The 15,400-nt window shown below is 43.2% G+C and overlaps 1 protein-coding gene across 2 annotated transcripts in view; it reads left to right on the top strand.

Annotated features, from left to right (window-relative positions):
- The window catches only part of LOC137439454 (uncharacterized), a 400,511-nt gene that overhangs the window by 127,569 nt on the left and 257,542 nt on the right, over nt 1–15,400 (top strand). For both annotated transcript variants that reach the window (XM_078768562.1, XM_078768561.1), the window contains exon 4: nt 3,181–3,263. In XM_078768562.1, coding sequence (XP_078624688.1) covers nt 3,181–3,263 — 83 coding nt within the window. The remainder of the gene's footprint in view (nt 1–3,180; nt 3,264–15,400) is intronic.

Here is a 15,400-nt window from a genome sequence, read left to right as displayed (position 1 = left end):
ATTGACCTAGCGTAGCGCGATTAGTCAACGTTCGGGTATAATCGGGTAACTTGTGCAGACGTGGTCATACCAAACCGCTCGGTAAATAACATCTAAGCCACGTCTGTAACAATATTATTATCAATAATTAATGAGCATTACCCATCCCTCATTTAGATAATTAATAATTGACATTATTATACATAATTTACATTGCCCATCCCTCATATGCATTATCAGTAATTTACATTACCGTACCCATCCCTCGTTTACAGTATCAGTAATTTACATTACCCATCCCTCGTATACATTTTTATCAATAATTTGCATTACCCATCCCTCATTCACATTATCATAATTTACATTACTCATCCCTCATTTACATTATTAATATAATTTACATTACCCATTCCTCATGCGCATTATCAATAATTTCATTACCCATCCATAATTTACATAATTATCAGTAATTTCATTACCGATCCATCATTTACATAATCATTCATTTATATTACCCATCCCTCATTTACATTATTATCAATAATTTACATTATCCATTCATCATTTACATAATTATAAATAATTTGCATTACTCATCCCTCATTTACATTATCTATCTATAATTCCAGTAATCTCTGTGTGTGTGTGTGTGTGTGTGTGTGTGTGTGTGTGTGTGTGTGTGTGTGTGTGTGTGTGTGTGTGTGTGTGTGTGTGTGTATGTATGTGTGTATGTCTGTGTGTTTGTCTGTGACCGCTGTTTCTCGACGACCACGGGTCCGATATACTTGAAACTTGCCAGGTATATTGCTGGGGACCTGAGGATGTGCCTTTTCAAGGTTTCATATTAATCGGACAAGTAGTTACCGAGCTATGTCCAAAAAACGATTCAACCAATCAGAGCAGCGAGCTATCACGTGTGCCGAACGTGGCGAACAGACTCTGCCTCGGACGGCACATTTGAGAGCGTATTCATTTATTTCACGTTGGCAAACTATGTTGGCGTTAAACTATGTTTTAAAACTAATTAAAACTAATTTGCGATTCATCGTAACTGCGATATGCGACCTTCCGGAGCTCCTGTGAGAGCGTGCGTCATTACGGATAGTAATTCAATTAAAAACATAAAAACATTGTCCCAATTCAGTCAGAGCGAAGGGCGTTGTTTTAAGCGAAGAGCGTTTTATTTTTCCCCTAAAATTCAGTCGCCGGACGGTGAAAGTTTTTTTTTGGGGGCAGCTACTGGCAGCCACGTACGGCCAATCACAGGACACGTTGTTGTGTCGACGTGCCGTGTTGTTTTCCCTCGCGGTTTGGAATGTTTTTCCTTTTCATTTTTTTTCCTCTTCTCTTTCTACTTTTCCTTGCGATTAAATTGCAAAAAGCCAAAATGCGTTGGCGCTAATTGAATAATTGAACTTCCGGACAGTGAAGACTTCACTTCCGGCCTTACGAAAGTGCCGACTTACTGTCTCGATTGTATCTTCCCACTGTCTTATTGTTAGATCTATCTATTCTATCTATCTATAATTCCAGTAATCTCTGTGTGTGTGTCTGTGTGTGTGTCTGTATGCGACCGCTGTTTCTCGACAACCACGGGTCCGATATACTTGAAACTTGCCAGGTATATTGCTGGGGACCCGAGGATGTGCCTTTTCAAGGTTTCATATTAATCGGAGAAGTAGTTACCGAGCTATGGCGATTTCTTTACCAAACTCCGCAAGCCGTTCGCTTTGGACCAAACCATTTCATGTAAATAGAGGGGGGGGGGGGGGGGGGATTGTCACCGTACTCGCAAGCCGTTCGCTTTGGACCAAACCATTTCATGTAAATAGAGGAGGGGGATTGTCACCGTACTCGCAAGCCGTCCGCTTTGGCTTTGCGAATGGACCAAACCATTTCATGTAAATAGAGGGGGGGGATATAATTTTGTACGGGCATGCCCTAGTTATCAATAATTTATATTACCCATCCATCCTTTACATTATCAATAATTTAATTACCCATCCATCATTTACATAAACTACCCCTCATTTGAATTACCAATCCTTCATCTAAAGTAGCCATCCTTAATTTATATTATCAGGACAGGAGTAATAATAACATATTACAGTAATACAACAATTATAATACCTTCTTAGACATTGAGTGCATCCGTATGACGTCCGCCATTGTCACGGCACAAGATAATGTTTCTCCACGTATGGTGGGAAAACTGATGCAAAATACCACGTGTTATGGTGCCAAATGCTTCCTGAAGGCGTTATTTCAGTTCATCAACAGATGTCATGCGATGTTCTGCAACCTTAGCTTTGACGTACCCCAATAGAGCATTGTCACAAGTGGTCAGGTCAGGGCTGTGCTGTGGCCACGGTCACAAGGTGTCAACCTGTTTTCATGATCTGAATCTGACAATTCACAAATAACCGTTGGTTGATATGCTTTCATGTGAAAATCTTTCATTGTGCGACGTAACGTTGAATACGAAACGCCCAACTTTGCAGAACGTTTCTGTAATGATTTTTTCGGAGATCCGCGGGTGTTTTCTGGTTTGAATTCCCAAATCACAAATTGTTGGTCGTCAGCTGCGCTTACAGTCGAGTACATTTCCAGTCTGAAATGTGTTTTTTTCCCCAAAAGATGAAGATTTGATTTTGACGTGCTGGCTTTCCAAAACGCTCCTTGAAGTCTTCTGGTACCTGTTTCATCATCTTGTTTGTGGTTATCCTCTCGTGGTACCACACCACTGCTACCAACCTCTTATACTGCAAATGGACTTGTGTCTGCCATCTTGGTTTAATTTATTATTTGTATTATCTGGAAAAAAAAGAAAATAGCATAAATACATCTTATAAACAAATCTTGTACAAGCAGGTAAAACCGTGTCCTGGGACTTATGACTCGCCCAGTACATATGGCATCCCTCATTTACATTAGACATCCATATTTCGCATTAAACATCCATCATTTATGAAATCCCTCATTTACATTATCCATACATCATTTCCTTGAGCAAATCATCTTTTCCACTCATCATCTATTTTATACAATAAACAGTTTTAACAGAGTAAACATATTTATACAATAAACACTGTATTTCATATTTTAAGAATAAATAGATGATGTACCTGTTTGTAACTGAAAATGTTTGATTCCACTCGCCAAATCAGAGTTGAGTAATTGAACCTTTTGATGTTGTTTCAGAACGAGGAGCCAGTTTACCTGGTTGCATGAACTGTACGCGTTTGGCAGAGATGGGGTCCAGACTCAGCTCACTCGAGGGAAAGGTAAGGTGAGGGTTAACCTGAGCAATCCCTAGCCACAGGTTCTGTGCTATCTATCCCACCAGGCACCAGGGGTTCGACTGTTCAACGGTCTCCATGCTGTGCTTTCCTTTAACAATTTAGAGTCAGCACAGGTGAACGCTTGTCGTTCTGTTATCAGCATTTCCCTACACTGAATCTTATGCACCTTCTGCATAAGCATTTTGTATTTGCCAGTGATGTAAATCATCTACGCGCACTCTTTCCACTTTTTTTTCGAGCCTTCTCAAATCCTCACTTTCCAGGTGCGGAGCGCAAGTTCCATAAGACCATGACAACGTGCGGACCACTTCATCCTAGTTGCTCACACACTTTGCCTTTTCACAATCATTTTTTTTTGTGTACAAGATCGAGGCTCGTGTAAGAGCTAACATTAATCACAAAAAACAAACTGACACTTAAAACATATGATAAAGGGAGCGGGAGACAAGATGGGGAGAGAGGGAAACACACAAGTACAACATTTGAGAGCATGGACATCGGGAGATCTGTGGGAAGGAGAGGGCTTGGGGGAAGGAGGCTTGGGAAGGGGGGCGGGGGGGGTGGCAGGGTGGGAGAGGTATAAAACACATGGACACTGCTAGGACCTCCAGTAAAGAAGTCGGAATTTCAAAAAAGTGGATCTGGGGTGAATTAACGTGGGTAGAAATTTCTGCTTTATACCCTGAAATAAGCTATAATTTTAATCCATACCCAATGGATGCTCTAGAAACTTCTGCGAAGAGTAGCATTGTGTACCGCAGTCGGTCGGTATCAAAATATATGGAAATGGACAGGAAAAATGAGAAGATAAAATAGGAAACCCGATTTGGGCTCGTCTGCCAAGATTAGGCTGAGCGCTCAACGAGCAATGCAATTCCATGTCGTAATAAATAGAATCTTCAATGTCAAAAAAATCCGAAATTGCAACAAATGTGCAAATAAAGCTAATTACGGTAGGGTATATATTCTGCCGAAAAGATCCACCTTCGTATGCTTCTTCAGACTGGCATTGCTCATATTTTAATGATGTGAACCGGTAGAGCAATTCAAAACTTTGATGAGTGACAGCGCGAATCTAATGAAACAAATGATAAAACAACAAAGTTTGTTCGTCCTTATTAAACATCATCGTATGATTTGAACTTCTGCCAGTACTCTGACAATTTCTCAAAATCCTCCCTGGGGAGTGTCTATGACAGGCGAGCTGGAATTTCACCGTCGTTGTATCATTCTCTCCACTGCCGAGGCCAAACCTCCTGCCATGAAACGGGTTCTTGGCTCAAAAATAAGCAGCAAAAGCTCTGCAGGAGCCTTGCGCATGGACATGGAGAGTTTTGTTCAGCCAAGTGAATGACAGCTGCTCTACATATATCAAGGGTATCCTACGAAGCGTTCATTGTGGTGTAAACATTTCATAATTTATTTAATTACACCCGTTTGTATCGGAACCAAAACCCGCACAAACTTCATAGCTGTTTATCCTTAAATGACTCGTGACCCTACACAGTTTCCGAGTGTCATAAAAACATGCGACACCTACTTTGTGTTAAGGAGTCTTATAATAGACTTACTATATAGCGAGGTACCTGTGCTACACACGGGTGGGAGGCCAAAAGCAAACGGACAATGCGGAAACGGCAAATGCTGAACCATGAACCAATAAATTCCACATTCCTGTGTCACCTTCAGTCAAACGTCAAGCACTGGCAGCCGGTTCGTGAATGACTTTGGCAATAAACGTACTGTGGCTGAATGTTTCTACACACGGTCAACAGCGAAACTACAAATGGGGAATCCACGAATATCACGGGTGGAAACCCTCACATCATTTCCTCATTCTGCTATAAACTCAATCTCTCTATAATGTTCATTCCAAACAGCATCATTCCAATCACAAATTAATGCTATACCATTAATATAACAAAATACAATGTTACAAACACTTGTGAGGTAAACAAATACAAACGCCATTCTAATGTGATTACCAATACAGACAAATCTGCCGGCGAGAAAGGGCGGATACGAAACACTTGGTACAAATAGAAAGTCAAAATCATAATTGTATTGAGAAATTTATGAAACTTCCCAACCCAACCACCAAATCAGAAGGCCACCAACCACCAAATCACAAACCAAATCAGAAGACGTTTCATTGATGGATAAAAGTGGTGTCGCTTTGGGTGGTAACTCAAAATCACAATTGCAATGAGATATTATCAAACCAACGAATCTTCTTTATCATGTGTATTTCCTGAGTGGGAGCAGCTTTGTATTGATCAAAATTCCAAATAATAATGGTATTAAGGAATTTATGAAACCACCTACACTACCGGTTAAAAGTTTTAGAACACCTCAATTTTTCCAGTTTTTATTGAAATTTAAGCAATTCAAGTTCTGTGAATAACCTGAAATGTTACAAAGGTAAGCAGTAAACTGCTCGAGGTTTAAAAAAAAAAGTTGAGGTTAGCAAAAACGGGAAAATAATGTAAATTGCACAGTTATATTGGAAAAAAAGGCCTTATTCAGGGAACAAGTAATGGGTTAACAACTTACAGCTGTTCTGCAGCAATGTAAGTAAATTAAGCCTTGAAAGGTGATGCAAACAATTCCTACAGGTGTCCCAACCTCTGCTGATTACTTGCAAGCAAACCCCCTGTCTATAAAAGCAGTATTGGAACAGACTGTAAGTAAATTATGTAAGTAAATTAAGCCTTGAAAGGTGATGCAAACAATTCCTACAGGTGTCCCAACCTCTGCTGATTACTTGCTAGCAAACCCCCTGTCTGTATAAAAGCAGTATTGGAACAGACTGTTATTACACCCTCTGAAGCATTATTTGGACAACTGGAGGAAACTCTGACAGGAAGAGGTCTGGCAGACCCAAAGCCACAACAGAATCAGAAGAAAAGTTTATGAGAGTCAACAGCTTGCGTGATAGGCGGCTCACAGGACAACAGCTTCAAGCACAGCTTAACACTGGTCGAAGTAAGCAAGTCTCAGTTTCAACTGTGAAGAGAAGACTTCGAGCTGCAGGTTTGACAGGTCGAGTGGCAGTAAGAAAGCCATTGCTAAGATGGCAAAATAAGAAAAGGAGGCTTGCCTGGGCCATGAAGCACCACCAGTGGACTACTGAAGACTGGAAGAAGGTCTTAGGAACCGATTAATCAAAATTTGAAATCTTTGGTTTGTCACGCAGGGTTTTTGTACGCCGTAGAGTAGGCGAAAGGATGGTTCCTCAGTGTGTGACACCGACTGGCAAACATGGAGGAGGAAGCGTGATGGTATAATGATGGTATAAATATGAACTATAGCGTGATGGCTCTTTTTCTGGATCCAGAGTCGGCGACTTGCACAGAGTGACTGGCACCCTGAACCCAAAGGGCTGCCACAGCATTTTGCAGCGCCAGGCCTCTGGTATATGCCTCGTTAGTCAGGGGTTCATCCTACAGCAAGAGAATGACCCTAAACACCTCTAGGCTATGTCAAAACTACCTTCGAGGAAAAGAACCAGACGGTAGGCTTCAAATCATGGAATGGTCAGCACAGTCTCCAGACTTAAACCCCATCGAGCTGGTTTGGGATGAACTGGACAGAAGGGTGAAAGCAAAGCAACCTACAAGTGCAACACATTTTTGGGAACTTCTGCAACAGTGTTGGGAAAACTTCCCGAACAATATTTGATTTCCATTGTCGAAAGAATGCCATGAGTGTGTTCGGCCATTATATCTGCAAAAGGTGGCTACTTTGCTGAGTCAAAAATTTAAATTAAATTTTGTTAAACAAAATGATTCTATGATTTCTTTTTTTCCTCCAGTTGTTTATTTGTTCTATGCTTAATTTCAGAGTACATTGAGACATTAAACTGTGTAAATTTCAATAAAACTGGAAAAATTGAGGTGTTCTAAAACTTTTGACCGGTAGTGTACCTGCCTTATGACACCTGCTGGGATCCTAAAACGTTCCACAGTAGATTTGACGGGGCTAGCCCAAAAACTGAGGGAGTAGTTTTGGGTCAGACACTCTCCTGTTTTATAATATACTAGCTGAATGCACCCGGCGTTGCCCGGGTTCTTTTTGAATGAATTTAATCTTCTGTACATCGGTCTGACGCGAGCCCAGTATCAGTTAGTGCTCAATGATTCGTTGTTCTTTCTTCTGTCGGGCCCCGCGAGAGAGAATTTTGAAAGCATGTGTTGCAATCAGTGAGATATTCCTATTAAGTGCACAAGTTTTACTTCAAGAGAATTTTGAAAGAAGAAGAAGATTTATTACGAAATGGGCCCAGCCCGGCCGACATTTTTGTTTCAGAGGTTTCCTCCTATCTTTCACCGTTCAGGAGATTAGCGCGTGCAGACAAACAAACAAACAAAAACTTTCTTTTATATATATCTATATATATATATATGACGAAAAGATTTTAAAACTGTCAATGTCTCAAAGACAGATTTACCAATTTTCATGCAGTTTCATTAAAATGCCAAGTGCTAGTGGGATGTAACATGGATCTGTCAATCAGTCAGTCGATCTGTCATCGAAAGAAGAAAACTGTGCAGATATTAAGAAATGTATTGTTACGTTTATGAGGGGTAGCCAATGAAATACCTTAGGGCGAGGTAGGGTTGTGTAGATTATCATGCTCCAGATGTCGTGTAGCCACTTCCTGTAACTTAAGTCAGCTCCGTGTGTTTGGATTAAGTGTGATGTGTGGCCATACAGAGGGTGGCTCTTGTGCGATGTAGCTTAGGGGTTAAGGGTAAATCCCCTGTATGTATATGACCTCTGTGATTTTTTCCCATTTTCCTTATGACACTACATTACACACACTAGCAGCCAAGCAATCAGCGCGTAATTAATAACACCAAATAAAGTGACCAGATTCGGACATGGAACACCACCGCTGGTGCCGCCAGCCGAGTCATCGCAACACCAAGCAGGCAGGACTGTGAGGCCCCTCCCCAAAAGGTGATGATTGGTCCAGGTGATGGAGCGATGAGATGGACTCTTTGATTGGAACACGCGCGGACGTCATCGAATGACGTTCGAGACCGGGGAACAAAAAGGCTGAGGATGGCCATTTTCTTTCTCTTGCGTTGGGACATTTATTGCGAGCGGGCGCATTCTTTTTCATGCTTGCTCTGTTCCCCGCTGTGTCGAGGAGCGGACGCATCCTTTCCCTCGTTCGTTGGTGCTGACTTTGTGACGGCTGCATGCGCCTGAGAGACCTCGGTGCTTTGTGGAGCGTGGGACGAGGACTAAACCAGGGCCTGCTCGCTTCAACTTCGGTGGCTGGGGTGAACGCAGCTACGCGCCAAGACCGATTTCCCACGCACGGACCAGGGATCCGTGTGACGCCGACGAGGTTTGAGGGCCACTCAAAGCTGAGTGCACACACAAACACATTTATTTTCATTTATCTCTCCCTGTGTCTGTTTTACGAGTCCATGTGGGGGCACTCCAAATCGGAATTTTAGTACTGCACATTTCTTGTTCCCTGGCATTATTTTTTATTAAATCCTTTGTGTTGAACTTTCATTCCTTGTACTGTCCCGTTTATTTGTTCGTGGTTCGGGAACCCCGTGCGGCGTCCTACCATGCAGGAAAGCGCTCGCTGCCCTCCACCACCATGCGTATTAACACTGCCATAGTCTGAACGCCTCGGTGATAAGCTCGATCGGTCATTCGTCCGAGGCCCGTCTTTATCGGCATGGACACGACAGTATTTATTGTCCTGCTCTGTGCTTCCAGAATTACTTCACTATTCCACATGTTCTGTTAACACATGTCAGTACATGTTTAAATTTGAAATGCATTACATCATGTGATAACTATCATTCTTCATGTGGGGCTGGCAAGATAGTCGAGAGGTATGTTCACAGAGCTCTGAGCTATCCCAAGCTCAAATGCACCATCTTCTAGCATTAGTTGGTGGATGATAAAGATCCAACAGTGTATTTTGCAAAGAGGAGGTGAATTATATTCAGGAATGAATTACAGATTCCAGCTCTGTGCTGTAGCGAGCACATTGATTCCAGAATTGACTCCCAGTCCAACATGCATTCGCTAACACCACTGTATATGTATCCTGTTTTTTTTTTATCACCCTGGGCATATTTTACCAATCCACTCTTTTTGTCCAGAAATTGGGGCTGGAAAGATAACATGGAGGTATGCGCACTCATCGCTAAGTGTTCTCGCCTCGGTTCGAATCTCGGCCCAACTATAAATTGTCATCCTGGTGTGTCACAGGCAGAGTGATTCATCGATTAGTATGTCAACCCTCAGATTAATTGGTGGACTTCAAAACCTCATGGAGTTCCTTGGGAAGAGTAGGTGAGCTAACGCCAGCACCCGGGCGAAACCTATAGAATGCACTGCATCAGCGACGCAACTGATGCTATCCGCAGCAACGTGCTGCATGGGAAAGAAGAGGAGTCCTGAGGTTTAAATATAAAAATATTATATTTCTAAATAAATAAAATAAAACCCTTCGTTTTCTCTTTTCGCCTCCCTCACCCTTCCCCGAAATGATGCTATCGTGAAGGTGCAATCTGTTACAGTCCTGCTCGGGAGATGTCAGAGCAGATAATGGTGGTGTTCGAGGATATCTTTAACAGCTCAGTGTAGTCAGGCCAGGTACCAGAAGATTGGAGAATAGCAAATGTAACACGTTTATTTAAGAAAAGCTTCAGAGAGGAATTGGGGAATTGTAGACCTGTTTGACTTAGTTGTGGGGAAGATGTTGGAGATGTTGATTAAGGAAAGGACAAGGAACCTTTCAAATAATTTCAATCTAATTAAAGGGAGCTAGCATGGTTTTACGAAAGATCGGTCTTGTCTACCAAATCCATTAGTTGTATGAAGCAGTTGCTGATTGGGTGGATGAGGGAAGTGCAGAATAGCTAGACTTTCAGAAGGCATTTGATAAGGTACTACATAGGAGGTCTTTAGTCAAGGTGAGGGCTTGTGGAGTGGCTTTTCATTAACTGGATAGGAAACTGGATTAGTGATAGGAAGGAACGATTGGTTGTGAGTTGGTGGATGTCTGGCTGGGAGGATGTAAGTAGTCGGGTACTTCAGGAATCGGTACTTGGACCATTATTATTCATAATTTACATCAACAATTGCAAATCTGCAGAATTTATAAAGTCTGCTCCTAATCCCATTTGGATAAGTGAGGTGAAGAGTAGACTTTGGGAACTTGCAGATGACACAAAGTACCTGGATGAATTGGAGCTTGATGTACATAGGGATATTGGCACGACTTGGAGGTCGCTTGTGTGTGGATGGTTGATGGTTTCTGGGATTGGTGCAGCACAGGCATGATGGGTCCAATTGTTTCCACCTGCATCAATGTTCCTTATGTGTACCTTAACTATAATATAAATAAATAGCCCCGAGTGGGCTGACGTTCATCTCTTGAGGTTGTAGTTCAGACCATTGCTGATTTGGGGGGACACCCATTGTGAGGCCCCTTGATAGAAAGTTGAAATGTCTAAGGTGCAATCCTGTGGACCATCGAGTAGAAGGTTTCAGAGCAATCTGTTGGTCAGTAAGGGAAGAGTAGTGATCCGAAGTGTTGTAAAACAAAACTCAGGCCTCTTCCAAGAAACGAGGTTTTATTGAACTATATCTCTACTCATCCTTCAACACAAAATAATGTAGATCATTAGCACTACAAAGAAAGCAATTCAAACATACATCTCCTTCTGGCTTCCTGCAAGCAAGCAATTACGTACTTGTTAAATCCCAATAGTCTAGGCACTGGGTTACAGAATGCCACCAGGCCACACACCAAATGGACCCAACTTATATAAGCTCCCTCAATGTCGTCCCTTCGCCCGAATCGTCTCTTCACTCAGCTCGAGATATTACATCATATTTCATCACACGAAGTTTCAGGGATACCCCCTCCCTCCCCAGGAGACATGTTCCAAAATCTAAAAATAGAAGCCTGAGCAGTTGTGCGGGTCATCGAGTAGAAGGGCTGTATCGAGTTTCAGAGCAATCGGTGGTAAATGAGGGAGGAGTAGGGATCCTAAGTTTGGGGGGTAACCTTCCTCCCCCCTGGAAGCCCCCGTGATCAGAAATCGAAAAATCAAAGCCTAAGCGATTGTGCGGGCAACTGTCTTGTATTCATGTGAAGAGGATAGGAATGGAGGTATCTCTTTATTCTGTACATCTAGGTAAGTATCATCTAGGTAAGGTTATCACCCGCATCTAGGTAAAGGTGTAAATTGAGGAAATTAAAATTTAGGAAATTAAAATGGAGGAAAGCAATATAATGTAGGAGGGGAGGAGAAGGAAAGGAAGTGAGCAGAGTATGGGAAAGAAGGGAAGGAAGATTGAGAGGATATTGGAGTATGGGGATAGAATAGAAGGAAAGGATCAGAGAAAGGAGTGAGGGTAAAGAAAAAATTCTGCCATGTTGGCGTACAAAATAAATAGATGAGTGAAGGACAACAGGGAAGCATAATGTCTGAGTGGAGACAGAAGGGACAGGAATATTGGACTTGATATTAAGGAAAATAGGGAAGGGACGTGCATGAGATATATCAGAGGAGGATGGGGTCATTAAAAATTATTTATTGGATGATGGCATTATTCATTGGCATTCAGATCATAAAAAATAGTCAAAGAAAAAAGTCAGAAAAAACATTTATTTTAAAAAAAAAACGTCGGGTTGAAATCACCCCAAACCAACCAAACAACAGGAAAGAATGACAAATACAGTAATGACAACTAGGAATGACACCACAATACAACATCATAATGCGTTTACAGATTGGCACACCATGACATCTTTTGAGGTTTTGTTATAGGGCGACAATAGTACCAATTGTATTAAAATGTCTATGTTGGAGGTAGTTTTTTTTTTTTTTTTTTTTTTTTTTTTTTTGTTGTATACAATATCGAGGCTCGTGAAAGAGCGAACATTAATCACACAGATAGACAAACCGACACATAAAACATATAACATAGGGAGCGGTAGACAAGATGGGGAGAGAGGGATAAGGACACAAACACAACATTTGAGAGCAGGGACCGAGAGACATGGAGACATCGAGAGATCTGAGAGAGGGCGAGGGTTTTGGGGGGGGGGGGGGGGCGTGGGAAGGGGGCAGTGGGAGAGGTATAAAACATATGGACACTGCCAGGACTTCCAGGAAAGAAGTTGGAATTTCAAACAAGGTGGATCTGGGGTGAATTAGCGGGGGTAGAAAAGATCAAGGTTTTGGATGGGGGAAGATAAGAGATGGTGGTGAACAGCTGTTTTAAAGACCTGGAGGGAGGAGTGGGATTGAAGGGAGTGAGGGAGTTTGTTCCAGAGGCGGGAGAAAAGAGGAATGAAAGAGTGAAGGTGAGCGGAGAGCCGAGATTTCGGCAGTTTAACCATCAGAGGGTTGCTGGCAGATCTTGTGCGACCTGCAGTAATATTTGGGGGACAGAGCACAGAGAGAGCTGGGGGTGCAAGGCCGGAGAGGAGTCGGTAGAAGACAGTAAGACCACCTACCTGCCTGCGGTGAGTGAGTGAAAGGCCCTCAGAGATAGCTTCATCGCGGGAGATTCCAATAATTCTGAAAGCTTTGGTTTCAACAGCGTGAAGCCGAGCTAGGTGTGAGGCAGGAGCACCGGCCCATAGGGGAGAACAGTATTCCATTGAGCTGCGGATGAAAGCCTTGTATGTGGTGAGGAGCTCAGGTGTGCCGAGGAAGGACTTCGCACGACGGAGGATGCCCAGTCGGCGACTGGCTTTGGAGGCCAGCTTGGAAATGTGGTTTTCCCAAGAAAGATCATGGCAGATAGTGAGACCCAAAATCTTGAGCGACAGAACTTCTTGGAGAGGATTGTTGAGAAAGTAGATGGGAGGGTTGTCCAGTCGATCTTTTTGGAGAGACATAGTAAGAGTGTGAGATTTGTCAGGATTGAAAGACATGTTCCACTTGTTTGACCAGTCTGTGATTTTGTCCAGGTCTTCAGAGAGTGAGGAGGCAGCAGACTGCCGATCTGAGGGAAGAGGAATGGAGCGGCAGAGAGTGGAGTCATCAGCAAAGAGATAGAGAGGATTTTCGAGAGAGTCAGAGAGATCATTGATGAAGACCAGAAAAAGCACGGGGCCCAGAACACTGCCTTGGGGAACTCCAGCCTGAACAGGAAGAGGAGATGAGAGAAACCCATTCAGGGCCACACGTTGACGACGACTAGAGAGGAAGTCCGCCAGCCATGCGTGGAGATTTCCATGGATACCAAAGGAGGAGAGTTTGGTGAGCAGAGCGGGGTGCCAGACCGTGTCGAAGGCACGTGATATGTCGAGGGAGACAGCTCTAATTTCCTGTTTGGCATTGAGGACCTCCATCCATTGTTGAGACAGCAGAAGCAGCATGTCCAGAGTAGAGTGACCTGGTCTGAAACCAAATTGATGATCAGAGATCAAGCCATTGGAGAAGAGGAAAGATTTCATATCCGAAGCAATGATGGATTCCATGACTTTGCTGATAATTGGGAGAAGGCTGATTGGTCTGTAGTTGCTAGGATCTGTTTTTGCACCTTTTTTGTGCAAGGCGGTGATGTTGGCTGATTTCCAAGCAGATGGCAGTTGACCTTGAGCAAAAGAGAGGGTGAAGAGAACAGAGAGAGGGTGAGACAGAGCAGCAGAGCAGGATTTTAGGACCCGTGGGCTGATGCCGTCGGGTCCAGTTGCAGAATCAGAGTCGAGGGTTGACAGAAACTTTTCCACCTTGTCAGGAGGAAAGGACACGGAGTCCAGGAGCAGCAGGGTACGACTGGGTATGGTGGGTACAGAGAGGGATGGGTTTGGGACACAAGATTTAGAGGCAAACACAGAGTTGAGGCATTCAGCTTTTTCACGTGCGGAGTCAGCTGTGTAGCCGTTTGAGGTAAGGGAGGGGATGGAGGGGGAACAAACACCAGAAACGGATTTGACCAGACGCCACCAGGATTTGGAAGAGGGAGACAGATAAGAGAGTTCGGTCTTGAGAACGGAGAGATATTGTTTCCTGGCTCTCCTGAGGGTGGACACACACTTGTTTCGGGCTTTGTGAAAGGAAATGAGATTTCCTTCCGTTGGATTTGCTTTCCAGGAGACGAAGGCAAGTTGTTTCTGGGCAACAGCCTCACCACAAGATTCCGTGTACCATGGACGGGAGGAAGGGTATGACAACTGAAGACGAGATGGGATAAATCTGTGCATGAGAGAGAGCAATTTACTTTGGAAGAATTCCCAGGATGAGTTGATGTCAGAGGTGGTAGAGATGGGAGACCAGTCCAGATGATTGATGGCTGCTTGAAGACCGTGCCAGTTGGCCTGAGTGAAATGCCAGACTCGTCGACGCTGAGCAGGCTCCCTGAGGATGGTCAGAGAGATGTCCACTTTAACAAGGACATGATCAGATGATCCGATCGGAGCAGAAGAAGAGCAGCAGACATTTTCAGGGAAGTTAGTCATAACCAAGTCCAGAAGAGAAGATGTTCCGTTGACTGAGATCCGGGTCGGGAAATTGACAGATTGTGTCAGTCCCAGTGAGTCGCAGAAGTTGGTGTGGATTGGTGTAATTGTGAATTTCATTTGCTGTGATTGAAACAGAAAATCGTTTTGATGGAAATTCGTAAAACGATGATGGTGTTGTATTTTAGTGTCATTCCTAATTGTCATTCCTTCTTTATGATTCCTTCCTACCTTGGTTGGTTGTTTTGGGGGTATTTCATCCCGACATGTTTTTTAATTTAATAAAAGTTTTTTTCTGACTTGTTACCTCTGCCACCGAAGGTGGATGGAGGTTATGTTTTCACTCCTGTTTGTCTGTGTGTTTGTTTGTTTGTGAACAGGATATCTCAAAAAGTTTTGGACAAGTTATGACTAAACTTGGTGGACGAGCTGGGTTGGTGACAAGATCAAGCTGATTAGATTTTGGTTTAGGTCCGAATCCAGATCCGGCCTATCAGTGGATACAAAACATGAACTGTTCAGCCTGGCGGAGGTATGCTCTCTACCGAGTGGTGTTCGGGCATATATTGTAACGAACTTGGATTTTGGTGGAGTACGGTCACATGACTATCCTGGGGGAGGGAAGGGGAAATCCACTCTGCACAGTTGACAGGCA

This window comes from Myxine glutinosa, chromosome 14 (genome assembly GCF_964187855.1).
Source record: "Myxine glutinosa chromosome 14, kmMyxGlut1.1, whole genome shotgun sequence".
Lineage (NCBI taxonomy): Eukaryota > Metazoa > Chordata > Myxini > Myxiniformes > Myxinidae > Myxine > Myxine glutinosa.
Note: the sequence above shows the minus strand (reverse complement) of the source record. Positions and strands in the feature narration are given on the sequence as shown.